Source organism: Phascolarctos cinereus, unplaced genomic scaffold (genome assembly GCF_003287225.1).
Source record: "Phascolarctos cinereus isolate Bilbo 61053 unplaced genomic scaffold, phaCin_HiC Scaffold_4;HRSCAF=312, whole genome shotgun sequence".
Lineage (NCBI taxonomy): Eukaryota > Metazoa > Chordata > Mammalia > Diprotodontia > Phascolarctidae > Phascolarctos > Phascolarctos cinereus.
Window position 1 is genome coordinate 503,945,970 of NW_027555847.1, and position 16,433 is coordinate 503,962,402.

The 16,433-nt window shown below is 35.2% G+C and overlaps 1 protein-coding gene across 1 annotated transcript in view; it reads right to left on the bottom strand.

Moving 5' to 3' along the window:
- Window positions 1-5,086: 5,086 nt before the first annotated feature.
- MIB1 (MIB E3 ubiquitin protein ligase 1) overlaps window positions 5,087-16,433 on the bottom strand; it is a 140,059-nt gene continuing 128,712 nt past the window's right edge. Inside the window, exons 20-21 of the mRNA XM_078153468.1 lie at window positions 15,973-16,073; window positions 5,087-11,891 (exon numbers count right to left, since the gene is read on the bottom strand). Of these exons, the coding sequence (XP_078009594.1) occupies window positions 11,751-11,891; window positions 15,973-16,073 (242 nt within the window). The 3' untranslated portion in view covers window positions 5,087-11,750. The remainder of the gene's footprint in view (window positions 11,892-15,972; window positions 16,074-16,433) is intronic.

Here is a 16,433-nt window from a genome sequence, read left to right on the forward strand (position 1 = left end):
AAATTATGCTAACATTACAAATTTGTTATCTGATCTAAAGACTTTCATTACAGAAAAGCAAATAATCTACTTCTTTGATTCACTACCCCCACAGCAGCTATTCCAAACTTTCATCTCTTCTCAAACCTCCCATACCACCCCTTTTCAGCTGAGGATAACTCATACTCACCAAAAGGACTGAATGGAAAGAACGCATGTCAAGAGATCTCTCTTAGGCCCTTCTCATTTGACATCACCTCTTCTTCCGCTCCTTAACTCTGGTCAATTGAAGCGGCCTATCTCCTTGACAAAGATAACCCCTCCAGACTTCTCCTGTAGATTGTCCTATCATCCCCGTTCTTTCTTATTGTCAAATTCTCCCTATGTACTTGTTCCTGCCTTGCTGCCTATAATCATGCTTATGTCTCCTCCATCCCTAAAAAATTCTCACTTGATCCAGCCATTCCCACTATCATCCTAACACTCCTTTCCTTTGGGAAAGCCAAATACAATAATCTCCTCTATTTTCTCTCTTCTTTCTTCTAAACCTTCCAAAATCTGGCTTCAGACTTCATCAATCAACCGAACTGTCCTCTCTATAGCTAACGATGATCTGAATAGCCAAATCTAAATTGCCTTTTCTCAATCCTGATCCTCCTTGACAACATCTACAGCATTCAATACAGTTGATCACCTTCTACTTTCTAGGTTTTTCTGACACTTCCTAGTTCTCCTCTCTATGCAATCACTACTCCTCAGTGTCCTGGGTCTTTATCCAAGTCACGACCACTAGCCATGGGTATGCTCTGTCCTGGATCCTCTTCTCTTTTTACTCTACACTATATCCCTTGGTGATCTCATCAACTCCCATGGATCACTTGTCATCTCTAAGTAGATAACTCCCAGATCAATTAATCAAACCCTTTTCTCCTGTAAAAGTGAGCTCCAATACGAAATCACCAATTGACTCTTGAATACCTCAGATTCAAGATGTCCAAACCCATTACCTTTCCCCCAAAACTCTCCCATCTTCCCAACTGCTTTTGCAGGTACAACTGTCCTCCCGCTCAAACCTATAACTTTAGAGTCATCCTTAATTTATCATTCTCATCTCATACATACAATCCAGTGACATTGACTTCCTTGCTGTTTTTTGTTGACACAAGACACTCCATCTCCTGACTTAGGGCATTTTTAATGGCTATCCCCCACATCTTTGAATGATCTCACTCCTCATCAGTGCCTCCTGGCCTCCTTAAATCCAGCCAAAATATCACCTTCTACAAGAAGCCTTTCCTGATCCCCATTAATGCTAATGCCTTTCCTCTGTTGATTACCTCAGATTTATTCTGTATGTTACTTATACATAGTTGTTTGCATATTATCACCATAAGACTGCCAACTCCTTGAGAGCAAGGGCTATTTTTTGTTGGTTTTTTTTTTTTAACCTTTCTTTGTTATCCCTGTTGCCTGGCCCAGGAGAGGCATTTAATAAATGCATATTGAGTAGCTGTTTCCCTCTCGATACTCCCAAATTTGTCACTATCCTCCCTAAATGGTGGTGCCTAGAACTGAACACAATACTTTATGGATACTGTTTGATGAGAAAGAACACGGTGGGGCTATCACTTTTTGCATTCAGTACATCATGCCTCTCTTTGTGAGGCACAGATCATTAACTATTTTGGCTGCAATGAGATTGTTGATTCATTAAACTTGCAGTTTAGAGTACTCAGGATCTTTTTCACACAAACCCTTATCTAGCTGCAATTACTGCATCCTGAACTTTGAGCATACTGTACATTTAAAATATCTTTGCTAGTAACTGAGGGCCTATATACTAGGCATAACATTGCTTTTGAGGAAAAGTGAATTCAGAGATCTGTATTTCAAACTTAAAGGAAAATAACCTTTTAGTAAACTGGGAACTACCTCTACAGTTATTGATGTTGGTGAGACTAAAATAACATATTGCCTAATTTACTTGAGTTAATATATATATTAAAATTGTTACAATACATGCTAATAACTTAGTTTCATACAACCAGATTCCTACCACTTACCTTAACATGCTAATATTTAACAGCAAGAGAGCACATAGTAAACATGACTTATGATTGTTACATACAGAAGCTAGAAACAAGGCCAGGTAACACAATAAATGTGTGGTAAAGTAGCATAAGAAGTGTCAGTAGTACCAAAAACTCGAAGTGAGCTGAGGCTGAAGAAAGCTAAGGACAGCAAAGGTGGCTTTTTAAATTATACTGGAAGAAAAAGAAGACCAAGGAAGAGATAGGACCTTTGCTTGGGATGGATGGGACAATGGTGACAACAGAAGGTAGAGCTACTCATTTCTCATTTCCTGTTTCCTCTTCAAAAGAAAATCACCTTTATATTGAAAATGACAGAACAAAAATCATTAACCAGTAGAGTGAATATCCAAAATAACCAAGTCACACTTTGATGAATTCAAGTCACAGATAAACTACATCTTTAGGTCCTGAAATAACTGGCAGATATGACTGCTCATCTACTGTCAGTAACATTTGAAACATCATGGAAAACAGAAGTACCATAAGATTGTAGGTCAAATGTCTTGACTTTAAAGAAGAAAGAACAGTCTGCAAACTACAGGCCAGTGAGTTTGACTTCAATTCCTGGCAAAATTCTAGAATCAATAAAGAGATGGAAAGCAAACATATAGAAAGGAAGTGGTTTTTAAAAAAGGGCCACATGGCTTTAACAAGCCATGCCATCCTAAGCTCCTTTCTTTTTTTGGTCAGAATTACTAGGTGAAGAAAATGCTGTATCGACACAACTACCTAAATTTTAGTAAAGTATCTCATACTACGCTTTTAGGTAAGATAGAGAAGCACAGATTACATGACAACATAATCAGGTAGATTCAGAATTAATTGGATAAACCAGATTTAGAACGGTTAAGGGATCAATGTTAATCAAGCTGAAAGTCCCTAAGAGCACCCCAGGGATCCGTGCTTGGCCCTGTATTAACATTTGAATCAATGTCTGTGAAAGGCATAGATGGTATGATTATCTTATTCACAGATGATAGTGCTGGGAAGGACAGCTAACATAATGACAGATTCCAAAAGCATCCACAGGCTAGAGCATTAGACTGATTCTAATAAGATGAAATTTAATAGGGGTGGTTGTTGTTTAATCATGGGGTTTTCTTGGCAAAGTTACCGGAGTGGTTTGCCACTTCCTTCTCCAGTTCATTTTTCAGATAAAGATACTGAGGCAGACAGGGTTAAGTGACTTGCTCAGGACCACACAGCTAGGGTCTGAGGTCATATCTGAACTCAGGACTTCCTGACTCCAGGCCCAGCCTCTACTCAACGTGCCACTACCCTTAAAAGGGATAAATGTGAACAAAAAATGGGTACCAAAAAAACTCACCTCCACAAATATAACAGAAACGTGGATAGACAACAGTTGTTCTGAAAAGAACTGGGAGTATCCTGTAAGCTCAATATGTGTCAGCTGTGTGACGTGACATCCAAAAAAAGAGTAAAGCAACTTGAAGCTACATTAGGAGGAACACAGATTCCAGGAATAAGGATGCGATGACCTCTGTGTACTCCACTTGTCAGACCCCTTCTGTACTCAACTAGAATGGTGGTAGGCAACCAGGATGGTTAAGGATTTCCAGTTGATGATGAGTTGAGTTATTATGGATGATATATGGAGATATATGGATGAGTTAAAGAAACTGAGGATGTTTAATCTCAAGAAAAGAAGACTTGGAGAAACACGCTAGCTGTGATCATGGGGAAAAGCCTTGTTTTGCTGGGCCTTAAGAATAAAATCAGGAGCAATATGTGGATTTTGAAAAGAGGGTCAATTTAGGCTTGATGCCAAGAAAAACTTTCTAACAATTGGAACCCTCCCAAAGTGGAATAGCCTGCCTTGAGAAGTCCTAAGTTGCCTCTCCTTAGAGATCTTCAAGCTGGACAACCATGTGTTGTGCACATTACAGTGGGTCAGACTAAATGGCTGGTGAAGCCTCTTGGGACTTTCAGATTCTGTGACTCCTTCAGTCATATTTCAGGCATGGTCACAGATACTTTGTTCATGAGCTCCGTATTACATTTATTTGCCCAAGTCTCAACTCTCCAGTCAAACTGAGAATTATATCATCCACGCTCATGTTAGATACTAATCATCCATAATTTTTGCTATGTGAAATTTTACATCAAAAGTCATAAAGCTTCTTCACAACCTTCACAAGTTTAAAAAAATCAATGATTAAAAATGTAAATTATCTCAAATATTTTGTTACATTAAAAAACTAAACCTATGCACAGTTTTAATGTAATCAAAGGTAACTTAGAATTATATAGTGTTTTAAAAAAATATTAACCATAAGTCTTTCAGACCTAAATCCTAGTTCTTGAACTGGTGATTGCTTTAATTAAACAGTTTAAGTTGCTACTTTGTTGTTGCTGTTGTTACACTACTTACCTTTCGAATCTATGCCTGCAAAATCATCCTCAAATATCCACGATTAATTTGTTATACTAGAAATAGTTCCTATCTCACAATGACTTTAGAGATAAATTCTTCAGTTAGTTTTACTAAATCCAATGTTGTTATTCTATGATGTAACTACAAAATGAATTTGAAAACTATCAAAAGTTTACTGCTTTAAAATGAGTATTTTCTAAAAGCAAACTTACAGCAATTTTTCAGTTATCACACTTTAAAAAACAAAAATTATTAAAATCAAGTTCAGTTGATTAATGATACTTATAGTAATGTTTCTGAAATCAAGTCAACTTTACTCACTTATCTCTTACAATAATCTTCAATTCTAACTGGGAGGGAGCCAGTTATTTTGATGAAAGTAAGTTAATGGTGCAGTTTTGAATACAAACAACATTCTTTTGGATGTGGGCATTTTTTCTTTTACAAAATTAACTGGGGCATTTTTTCTCAAAGCCAACAAAAGGTAACAGCTCCTTGCTTTCTCTATTGTTAAAGATTTCAATTACAAGTGAAGTATGAAAGGAATAAATATACCAAATGCCTGAAGCATCCAGAACTCATCCGTATACTTTTTAAAATAATTTTTCAAAAGAGCAGATTAAGACATTATATAATAAAACTTTATTAACAGGAAGATATTAGCATTTAATTTTAAAAGCTTAGGACTTGCTAAGCATTTCTCAAAAACTCAGACTAAAAGCAAAATCATTTGTACAGAAATTAAGCTATATTCACACACAAGACTTCAAATTCCATTGAACATATAAGTCTAACAACTATGGGGGGGAGAGGAAGATGGAAACAAAATGTTACAAGGAGTCAATAAAACTTATCTTCTACTTAATATATTGTATATTGGACAGATGATAACTAGCATACTAAACTTAGTAAAAAAGAAAAACTTGTGAACTCAGACAAAATTAGATTACTATTAAGAAATACCATGCAGATTATTTTTAAATGTTAATGTTAGAACACAAAAGATTTTGGGGGGATGCATGGGAAACCTCACTGTTTATAGACTGAATCCTTTCAAACTAAACAGGCATAATTATGTAAACTATTAGATCCTCTCCCCAGATATTTCATATATATGTCTTAGTATGAATATAAACACACAATTATTCTGTCTACTAATATAGTTGTCATGGACATGAATGATCAGTTTTCAAAAAATAATCTTCAAATTTAAATCTACAAAGCTTCCCTTACAGAATTACCAATGCCCAGTACACACATGCAGTATCTAAACAATGAGACACATATGTCTGCATACACTGACAGACACAGGCACACTGTAATGGTCTAATCGTTGTTGCCAAGTCAATAATTCTTTCAAGGCACTAAACAATGATGTGGGTGGGGTTTTCTAAAAATGTAACAAACATATAGGAATTTGCTTAAACTGTTAAAAAGCCCTGAGTCAGAACTTTAAATGACTGCAGTTGTAACTTTAAAAAGAAATGACATGTGGGGAGGGAAGAAAACATGTAAATGAACCAAAAACATTTTGATTTTGGAGGAAATAAATTCAAGGAGCCTACAAAATGGAAGAGAACAGTATGTGTAACACTTGGCAATTTTATCATTATACATTTAAAGATCAATTTTAACCTTTTGTTATGAATTTAGGCACCAAACTTAGGTGATAAAACCCCAAAGCAGTGTCTTAGGGGTGGGTTTTGCTTTGTCTGTATTTAAAAAACCCTCCAACTCCAGACTTCCACTTTCCTTTGACTATAAAGACTAGAATAGTGGCAAAATGTAACACTCTGACAGAAAGGAGGTAGAAAGTTTCAAAGTCTTAAGCTATGAAACATTAACTGATCAACACTAATTGTCCATGTCTCTACCATTCACCAGCAATTACTAAAGAGAAAATTCAAACAACCTAAACATTTTTTTCTATAGCAAAGCAAACAGATCCAACCAGTTTTAAAAAGTTTCCTCAAACATGTTTTAAACTAGCCACAAAAATTATCATTCTTAATACTGCCATGATTTTGCTTACTTGAGTAAAATTCCACCTCTACATGATTATCAAGTGCTATCAGTGAGTATTCCTATTATAACATATGGGTGAAGTCAAATTAGGTTCTTCTGTTTTAACAAAAATAAATTCACAAATAGATTTTAAAGTCTATTTTACACTTTTACTATCAAGTTGTCTATTTGTGAAAATGTTATAATCCCACTTAGCTCAAATTCAGAGCTAACAAAATTGTTTGTAACTTAATTTTTTTCTAGCTAAAAAAAAAAGGGGGGGAACAACTATGTTTCAATGAATAGGCATTTTTGAACTCCCCTTAAAATGACTGTATCAAAATTAGTAATTTATTAGTGAAGGGAAGGAACCTTTGGCACATTGTTTACAGTCTGATGGGAGTGCCAAAAATATTTTTGTGAGAACCATGTTTACCAATAATTTAAGTCTTTTGACTAAACCATTAAGAAATGCATACAAGTAAGTTACTATTGATAGAATTTATGTTTCTTGATTTATATATACACAGAAGAAAAAAAACTTAACTTCTCTAGAATTGTTTCCACATGAACAATTATTGTTAAATACTTGAGTTATTTATGAGAGGGGTTAAATGATTTCCCTTTTGAACCAAATCAAAAGCCGTTTTAAATTTGCAATTTACAAGGCAATTTCCCATTATGTGAAATGTGATAAAAACTGATTTTATTAACTGAAATAGCTTTTTTGGTATTAAATATTTCCCACAGGCTGCCGTGGTGAGACCTCAATAATCCCTTTTCTCCTCTATGTTAAGACACCAAACACTCCCTCACCCCCTGCCCTGCAGCTCTACTTTTCATCATCTTCCTTCATCATTTCTTCTCCAAAATCCTACCACTTCTTTACTACTCTAAGTTTAAGTGAAGACCCTATGAGAACAAGGAGGCAAAACCTGACTGAACAAGGCAAGAGTAATTTGGCAGCATCCACAATCTAAATGGCACAGATATACCATGTGCACATATGGCAGAGTTAACTTCTTAGGCTACCTAGATAATGTGCTTTGATATAGATATGAGTTGTACAAAAGTTAAGTAACATAGATTTAAATATGTTAAAAATGGTCTTGCAAACCAAATCAGTCATTTAAAAAAAATTCAGTAAAGTTAGACTTCAACAAACACTTCCACAATTTGTCAGTTTGTAGTGTCTGAACGTTAGCATTATCTTAACTCAGCTTTTAAAGCTGTGTTACCTATTATGCCAGTGAAACTTATTTATTGGTTAGAACTAGTATTATCCTAACAGAATTTTAATTTGCGCTAGGGTTATCATCTTGGGCATGAAGGTTTTTACAAGATATGTATATGGTACATACAGCAATAGGAACAAGTACATTAAAATGATTGTGTTTAAAGAATAGCACCCTTCAGTAAGTTTTCATTTTAAACTTACTAATATTATTCCAAGAACTGGCAGTGTTATAACAGAAAACTCCAGTATTATAATACAGAGAGTAAAAAGAGACAAATAAGATATATTCTCTGACACCCAAACTAACAGGGATCTTTTCTCTAAGTTTTCTATTTTCCCCAGCCATAGGTGCTTAATGGTGATTAAACCATATTGTACTTCTTTTTCTTATCAAAACTAATTTTAATATCTACTTCTAAGAAGATGTTGAATATAACATGCCAAATCAAATTACAGTAGTGATTATATAATTACCAGCAGAATTTGACATATTAAAATTCTAACACAACATTCAGAAAATCCTGACACACCAGGAATGAATATCTGAGCTAACACTGAACTTTGAACGCTTAGTGGTTGACAGAAGGTCTTATAGAATAATTTAAAGTTGGAGTATTTAATAATTTGTTATATGATAATGAATAAGAAGGACTAACAATAATGAAATAAAAATAGCTGCATATATCTGGCTAAATATGTAACACATGTAAAAATATGACAACGTACTTGTCCCTTCTACTTCTCTCTCAAAAACAAAACCACCCAACACACACAAAACAACAAAAAACAGGTATTAATGCACTGGAAAGAACACCAAATGAGATTACTGGGGAGGATGTCAAAAGACAAGGGAAACTGGGTACACAAATGAAGATCTTGCCCATAAAGAATTTCAAAGGCCTCCAACGCAGGAAATGACATTGACTACAGTTAAATTAATAGTGTCTGAGATCCATCTTCCCTAGTTAAAATTAGGGGTGGGGAATAAAGATTAAAAAAAAGATAAGCTCAAAATAAAAAAATTAATTTAGTAGCCGTTTCATAACTAATTAGTGTTTGGAAATTCAGAATCCAAAAATGTTGGTCACCCAACTCAGTGCAATATGATATTCAATACATACTACTTAATTATACTGAAGAAATTAAGAATTAAGGAAATAGCACAATTGTGACCACGATTCTGAAAGACATTAAGGCCAAACAACATAAATGGCCCTACATCTTTTCTAAAACTAGAATCTTCTAGAGATTTGACCAACTAGTAAGAGTTCAACACATAACTGAAAACAATAAGAAATCCTTAATGACAACAGGATAAAAAGAGATGGTTAACAGGATGAGAAATAACTTATCAGGAACTACTGCTGGGAGATAAAAAACAGAGGTCAAAGTTTCAAATTGCTGGAGAACATGTTAAATTCTGCTCCTCATCATCTTCTCTCACAAAACCAAATTAAAAAAAAAACTTTCAATTGATCAAAACAAAGAGATTATTATCTGTTCACAAAAATAACTTCAGAAATGTGATAACTGACATAAATCCACAAATTCATTAACAACTACAAAAAATTATGAACTTTGGGACAGACGTTTAGAATGTTGTATTTTAAAACCATAAACAGAAGTATTGAGAACAGTCTGAACAAAGAGCAAAAATTCCCCTTTAAAGTGAATTCCAGAACTAGGAGTCAGGGAACAAAGAAAAGGTTTTGTTAAATAAAACTATTTTCAGAACTAAAATTATTACTACCATCCTCAGGTTAGCCAAAACAAGTCCACTTATCAGTCAACATAATACTTGGAAATAGTATTTGGTAGAGCATGAGTTTCTTAATTTTCACTGACCCCTTTGACAGTCTGATGAAGCCTACAGATTCTTTCTCAGAATAATGTTTTTGATATATAAAATACATAGGATTTACAAGGGAATCAATTATACTGAAATAAAGATTTAATTTTTTTCCACCAAAGTTCACAGACCTTCTGAAATCTATCAGTGGACACCTTTGGCATCCATGGGCCCCAGATTAACAGACTTTCTAATTATGTGTAGTAGGAAATTTTTGAAGAAGGAAGTGTTGCTAACAGAAAGCAAATGTAAAAAACCATTTTTTAAAATCCACAGGAGAGATATCTGTGTATATTTTTTTTCAGACATATATATATATATATATTTTTTTTTTTTCCCCCAGATATATATATATATGAAAATAAAGAGCTTAGTTACTGGTCAGCAAATTGTCACTCTGAACTACTGACAACGTACACTTGTCCAGCAACGACAGGTCTGAAAACACTTTACTTCAATCCATTGTTCTTTCTGATATGCTAGCATGTTTCTGCTCATTTAAAGACTATGAAATCTTTAGATTCTCTACATAGCCAATGACAGTATCAAAGCAAATGATATCACCAGTAAAAATTATTCCTATCCTTGTACTGACCACTAGAGGCCAATTCTTCCCCCAAAAATGAAGAATCTATTTTTGCTTTGTTCTCAAATATTTTCTGGAGGGCACTGGCAGCAATGGCTGAAGTAGTTACCTGCAGGTACATAGACTTAAAAATTCATAAAGATAACCTCCAATAACTTGGGGAGATAACTTTATCATGTCATGTAAGACCCTTAAAGATACACAGAATTAGCAACACTGTCAAAAGTAATGGAACTGATCCTGCAAGAAGAAAGAGAAAACTACTGCCTTCTGGAAGGTTCATTATTCTAAGTATGCTGGAAAAGTTAATTTACCAAGAGGAAACTTAGTGGCCTGTCAGATCAAGACCAATATTGGCCATTATGTAACTGTAACTGGAGTGCTGAGGTGAATATACCATATACTCACACCATTTTTCTATAAGGCTAATAATAACAGTGTACTAGGTCACAGAAGAAGGGCAGTGTCTTTTAACAATGGTCAGAAGCTACACATACATATAAATAAATAAATAATTCTATTTTGCAGTGTTGTAGGAAAATGATCCTTAATATTATTTTCTTCAATTCCTCATTGTGATTGCCCATTATTTTTTTTTTCAGTAAGAATATCAATTACTTTTAGGTTAACAGATAATAAGAGTCAAATTACTGATTTTTCTTATGCAATCTAAGAAATAAATTGTTAATATGAAGTTGTGATTGTTCTCTCATTATTCCACACTCCAGTTTGTTTCTTTAAAAAAAAAATTGGAAAAAAATCAATGGAAATGAAAGTGAAATTTCAGATTTTGTTTTTAGATCATGAGGTTGGAAGGGACCTGAGAAATCATCTAGTCCAACTCCCACATTTTACAAATAAACTAAATTCTGGTTAAAGGACTTGTCCGTATCACACAGGCAGTATGTGGCAGAGCCTGATTCAAACTTGTGATTCCCAAGTTCAGCAGTCTTCCTACTCTCTCATTACCTCTTTCAAAACATTTCTCAAACTTGTTTACATTACATAAAGTTCCGTTAACAATTATGATTTTACACTGGGTGTCCCAAAAGTCTTAGTGCAGTCTTAGAAGCTATTTTTTGAAGCCTCAAACTACACTACAGACTTTTGAAACGCCTAATATAAATGAGGTAAAGGTTTGACCTGCCTACTTCACTTGGTGCCATATGGCATTTTAAAGAGGTGTTAATTTCTTAGTTATCTATGTTAGCTTAGTGTAAAAAATGTGACTATTAATGTTAAGGATAAGAGAAAACACAAAAAAGTATATCACCTAAGGGCTGATGAAACTGAATAGTAAAAGAAAATTTAATGGGAGTAGTAAAGAATTAGGAATTAAATGTATTTTTAAATATGTCCCATTACAAACCATACTCTACAAGACTGAAGTAAAAAACTTTTTAAAATTAACTGTGGCTTACATGGATTTGATCCAAATTTCAAAATGACTGTCCAAATACTGTTTTGTGGTTTGTTTGGTTTTAGCGCATTCAAAGTAATTATAATGTATTACATAGGCTATGGTATTACACAGTATTTCACTAGAACTGCCTTATCAAATGCATTTAAATTTTGTTTAGCTAACAAAACACACTGCTATTTCTCATTTAATACAAAAGGATCCTTCGTTCAATGGCTTTGCGGCAAATAGGGCATTCACTCATTCGATCTCCACAAAGTTGACATGTTCCATGGCCACAGAGGAATATCATATTCTTCAGACGATCCAAACACACAGGACACATTGTCTGTGGAAGAATGTGGTAACATTAAGTAGTATAATTATTGAGGAAACATAAAATTGCAACTTTTCACAAATGTGATATCACTAGTTTTCCCATACGATTTTTCTTGAAAATTTGTTATTGTAGCCTTTTCTAAACATGACTAGTAATTTAATTATAGGTCTTTTTTTCTTCCCTATAATGTAGAAAATACTTACTGATGTTCCACAATTTTAATTTTTAGAAAAAAATATCCATGTGTTTTAACATTAAGGTAAAACAGAAGCTGCCAAGATGAGAAATGTCATAAAGAATGTAAAAAATGGCTCAATATGGTCATTTCCTTGATCTTGCCATTACCCAAAATTACCACAAACCTTCAAGAATTCTGAAATCTCCTTATCTAAGCATAATCTATTACCTCTCCCACTGATTTCCTTTATCTAACCCTATTCTTAATCTATACTGTGGCCTCCAATCCCCTGCCTCCTCAAATTCTCTCCCAGGCCATCTCCTTTACACTAGCCACTCTCTCCTCTTTTCCCCATCTTGACCCTTGAACAGATTCAACTCTACAATAGTTTCATCTCTTGACTTTTTAGGCCCCTTATTTCACCAGTCACACCCTGCCAAGTCTCAGCCTTGGATCACTCCCACTGTCTCACCTTTGCTCCTAAAACATGCCGTGAAATGAAGATAAAGAAAAGTACGCGATCATTCTGACTAGGTCCACTATAAATTTATATTATACAACCTCAACTCGGCCCTCATTATGGCTAGGTGATGTACTACACCTGCTTTATCAACTCATAATAACACTCTTCACAGTGGCTCTTCCAAACCTTTCTATCCTCCTCAAACTTCCCATGGCTCCTTCTCCTCCCACCCTCTCAGCTAAGAACTAGCTTCATATTTTACAGTTAAAATTGAGGACATTCAACACGAGCTCCCTCTTCTTCTCCTATCACTCAGAAGCCTTATACCATTACTTCTTCCTTTACCCCTAACTCACATGATTGGGTAACCTTAATCCGTCCAAGGCTATGCCCTCTATCTGCCCAAGTGATCCCATTCCATCCCTTCTCCTCCAACAGACTGCCCCCTCTGTCATCGCCATTCTATTATTTTCAATCTTTCCCTGTACACTGGTTCATTCCCTACTGTCTATTAACATACCCATGTCTCCTCCATCCCAAAAAAAAACACTCACTTGGATCCTTCCACTCTTGTTAACTATTGACCTGTATCTCTTCTCTTCTGTCTACAAGACATGCCTCCACTTTCTCTCTTCTCAACCCCCTACATATAGCATCTGACCTTATCATTGAACCAAAATGGCTCTCTCCAAAGTTACCAATGATTTCTTAGTTGACACATTCAACAGCCTTTACGCAATCCTCACTCTCTTTTCAACTTTTTGCCGCCTCCAATACTGTTGATCATATTCTCCTCCTAGATACTCTTCTTTTTAAGTTTTCAAGCAACTCCTCTCTCTTGGTTCTCATATCTATCTGACCACTCCTTCTCAGTCTTCTTTGCTGGATCCTTTAGTGTCCCTAAGGGTTCGAACCCTGGGCCCTCTTCTTTGGTGAAGTACATCAGCTCCCATGGATGTAATTATCATCTCTATGCTAATGATTCTCAAATTTACAGGTCCTGCACCAATATCTCTACTGACTTTCAATCTCGTATCTCCAATTGCCTTTCAGACATCTCAAAGTGGATGATGACCAGTCGACAGCTTAAATTAAGTACGTCCAAAACTGAGCTTATCTTTTCCCCTAAACCCTCCCTACATCCCACCTTATTATTGTGGAGGACAACACTATCCTTCCAGTCCTTCAAGCTCTCAAACTAGTAGTCATTCTGGATTCATCACTATCTCTTGTCCTCCATATCTAGGGTTATTATGAGAATCAAATGAGATAATTTAGAATGTAATTAAAGTTATATAAATACCAGCAACTGTTATGTCCCCTGGACCCCCAATTCTATAAACAAACTTCCCTTTATATCTCTTCCTCTCCCTTTTCCTTCTATGTTTTAAGACTCACGAAAACTTAACTTCAGAAGGCTGGCAAACCTCTCCCAATATAATGGGTCAGCAAGTGGGCCTTTGTCTTCACTACCACTACTAGACCCTCCAGATGCTACCATCACCAGCAACCTCTTCTACTTTGAAGATCAGAACTTTTACCTCCATCACCCTATTTAAATCATTAAGTACAGTCACCTACCAAGCATCAGATTATTTCTCCTCCCTTTTCCAAGGAACTCAGAACCTGTCTCATAATCTTTTCCTCTTCAACTCCAACTTCAAAATTTGGAAACTTACACACACACACACACACACACACACACACACAGAGTTCCCTCAAATATTCTGAGGGTGTTTTGTCAATCTCTTCAACTCTCATGATCTACTTCTTCATTCTGCACAGACTACACACAGATTTTGTGCCCTGATTTTATCATCAAGAGCAAGTATTTATATAGAGGTGTAAGTGCTTGTACAACCTCTATGACCCAGAACTCTGATCACAACATGCTATACTTCCATCTCTCCTCATGTCTATTCACAGAATCCTGAAATTTCAAAGCTGGAAGGAACTTTAGTGGCCATCTACTACAACCCGTATCTGGAAAAGATCTCACAACCTTTGTCTGGAGATTTCCGATAAGGAAAAACCTACAACCTCCCCAAGTAAGCCCATTCCATTCTTGAATAGCTTTAATTATCAGTAAGTTTTGCCTTATATAAATGCCTAAATTTGCTCAATGTGCACAAATCTACCATCTAGGGGCAAACAGAAGATTAACCCCTCTTCCAACTGACACACTTTCAGTTTATCATGTCCTCTAACCTTTCATCTCTCAAGATAAACATTCCTACTTCACAGGATCACAGTTGAGAGCTGGAATGTATCACAGGGAACACGAATTCAGGCATGGAAGACATCAGATGTTATCAAATCCAATATTCTTACTTTACAGATGAGGAAACTGAAGTACTAAGATTGAATGACTTGCCCAATGTCACATAATGAGATGAGATTTGAACTCAGGTCTTCCTATCTCCAAATATAGAATAAGGAGACCAAACTCCAAATACAGTACTGTACTATACCATGCTGCCACTCTGGCTCCTTCAACCAATTTTCATATGGCATAAATCTGAGGCTTTTTTTTTGGGCCATCTTGTTGCTCTTTTCTGGTCATTCTTTAACTTTTCATAGTACCCTACAACAAGACTATTGTACTTGCTTATTTCTGGAAGATGCACTTCTCATAAGGTAGCCCAAAATTTCATCAGCTTTTTTAGGCTTTGATATAAGACTGCTGACTTGCGCCGAGATTACAAGAACATTAAATTTCCAGATCTGTTTCATACAAAATCATGTCTGTGACTAAACAATGGAAACATAGCTATTAAGTGTCAGGGGAGAGCTTTTACTAAAGGTTTCCCCTGGTTAGAATTAAAAATTTACAAATCCATTATGTTACGAATCTATTTTAAAAAGTTTTGAAACCATTTTAAATGTTTTTATATCTCCCAAATAAAAGGAACTTCAAAATAAAATGATACAAAATAACTTTCATGAAAAAACTACTGTTTTCTTCAAAAATTAGCTTCTCTGTTGTGCACGTGCATTTCTTACATGAAAGAAAAAGATTCTGAAAATTCAGCACCAATCTTAAATTTGTTTCAGAATCTATTTAGTATCCTGTCAAAATCAAGAACTTACATGGCCACAATTACATCAAGAAAATGGATCTAATTACATTAATTTTAACTCTTTAGTTAAGGAATTATAATTGATTGTATATAATTAATATATGACTCTTATCTGGCATATGAAAATATGCACTACTCTACATCACCATTTATTATGGGACTGCTTTATATGCATAGATAGAAAAGAAATGGTTCTTGCAGCAAGATAACAAGTTTTTATCCAATGTAATAATTCCTATCAACCAGATTTAGATTAGAGGACAAATGTGAAGCATGAAATAGAGCTTTAATTTCAGGAAGCAAATAGATGACCTCTTCTCCTAAAAGTCAGTCATAAAAATCAGTGTTTTAACATAAAGATATTTTTACCTGCTCTTTGATATCTTGCAACTGTTGCTGTAACTTCTGTACATCAGCATTGACATTGGTGTTGTCTTTGTCCTTCTGTAAAACTGGAATGTTTCCACTTGCTGCAATATAGACAGAGTATTTTTAAATCCCCTCACCCTAACTGGCTATAGCATTTTACATGAATTCTTTATACTGAAAAAAAATTTTTTTAAATTGAAATGGCCTCTATTATTAGGCTGGGCTTGCAACTGGGGTTAAGTTACTTGCAGAGTCACACAACTAGTGAGTGTTATGTGTTTGAGGTCGGATTTGAACCCAGGTCCTCCTGACTCCAGAGTCGGTGCTCTATCCACTGAGCCACCTAGCTGCCCCCCTATTAGGCTGGTTTTTAAAACAAGACTCTTTTAAACAATGGGCATATTTGGCACAGCAACATAAAAAGCAGATTGCTTCATTTGTAGTGCCTGACTGGAGTAAGT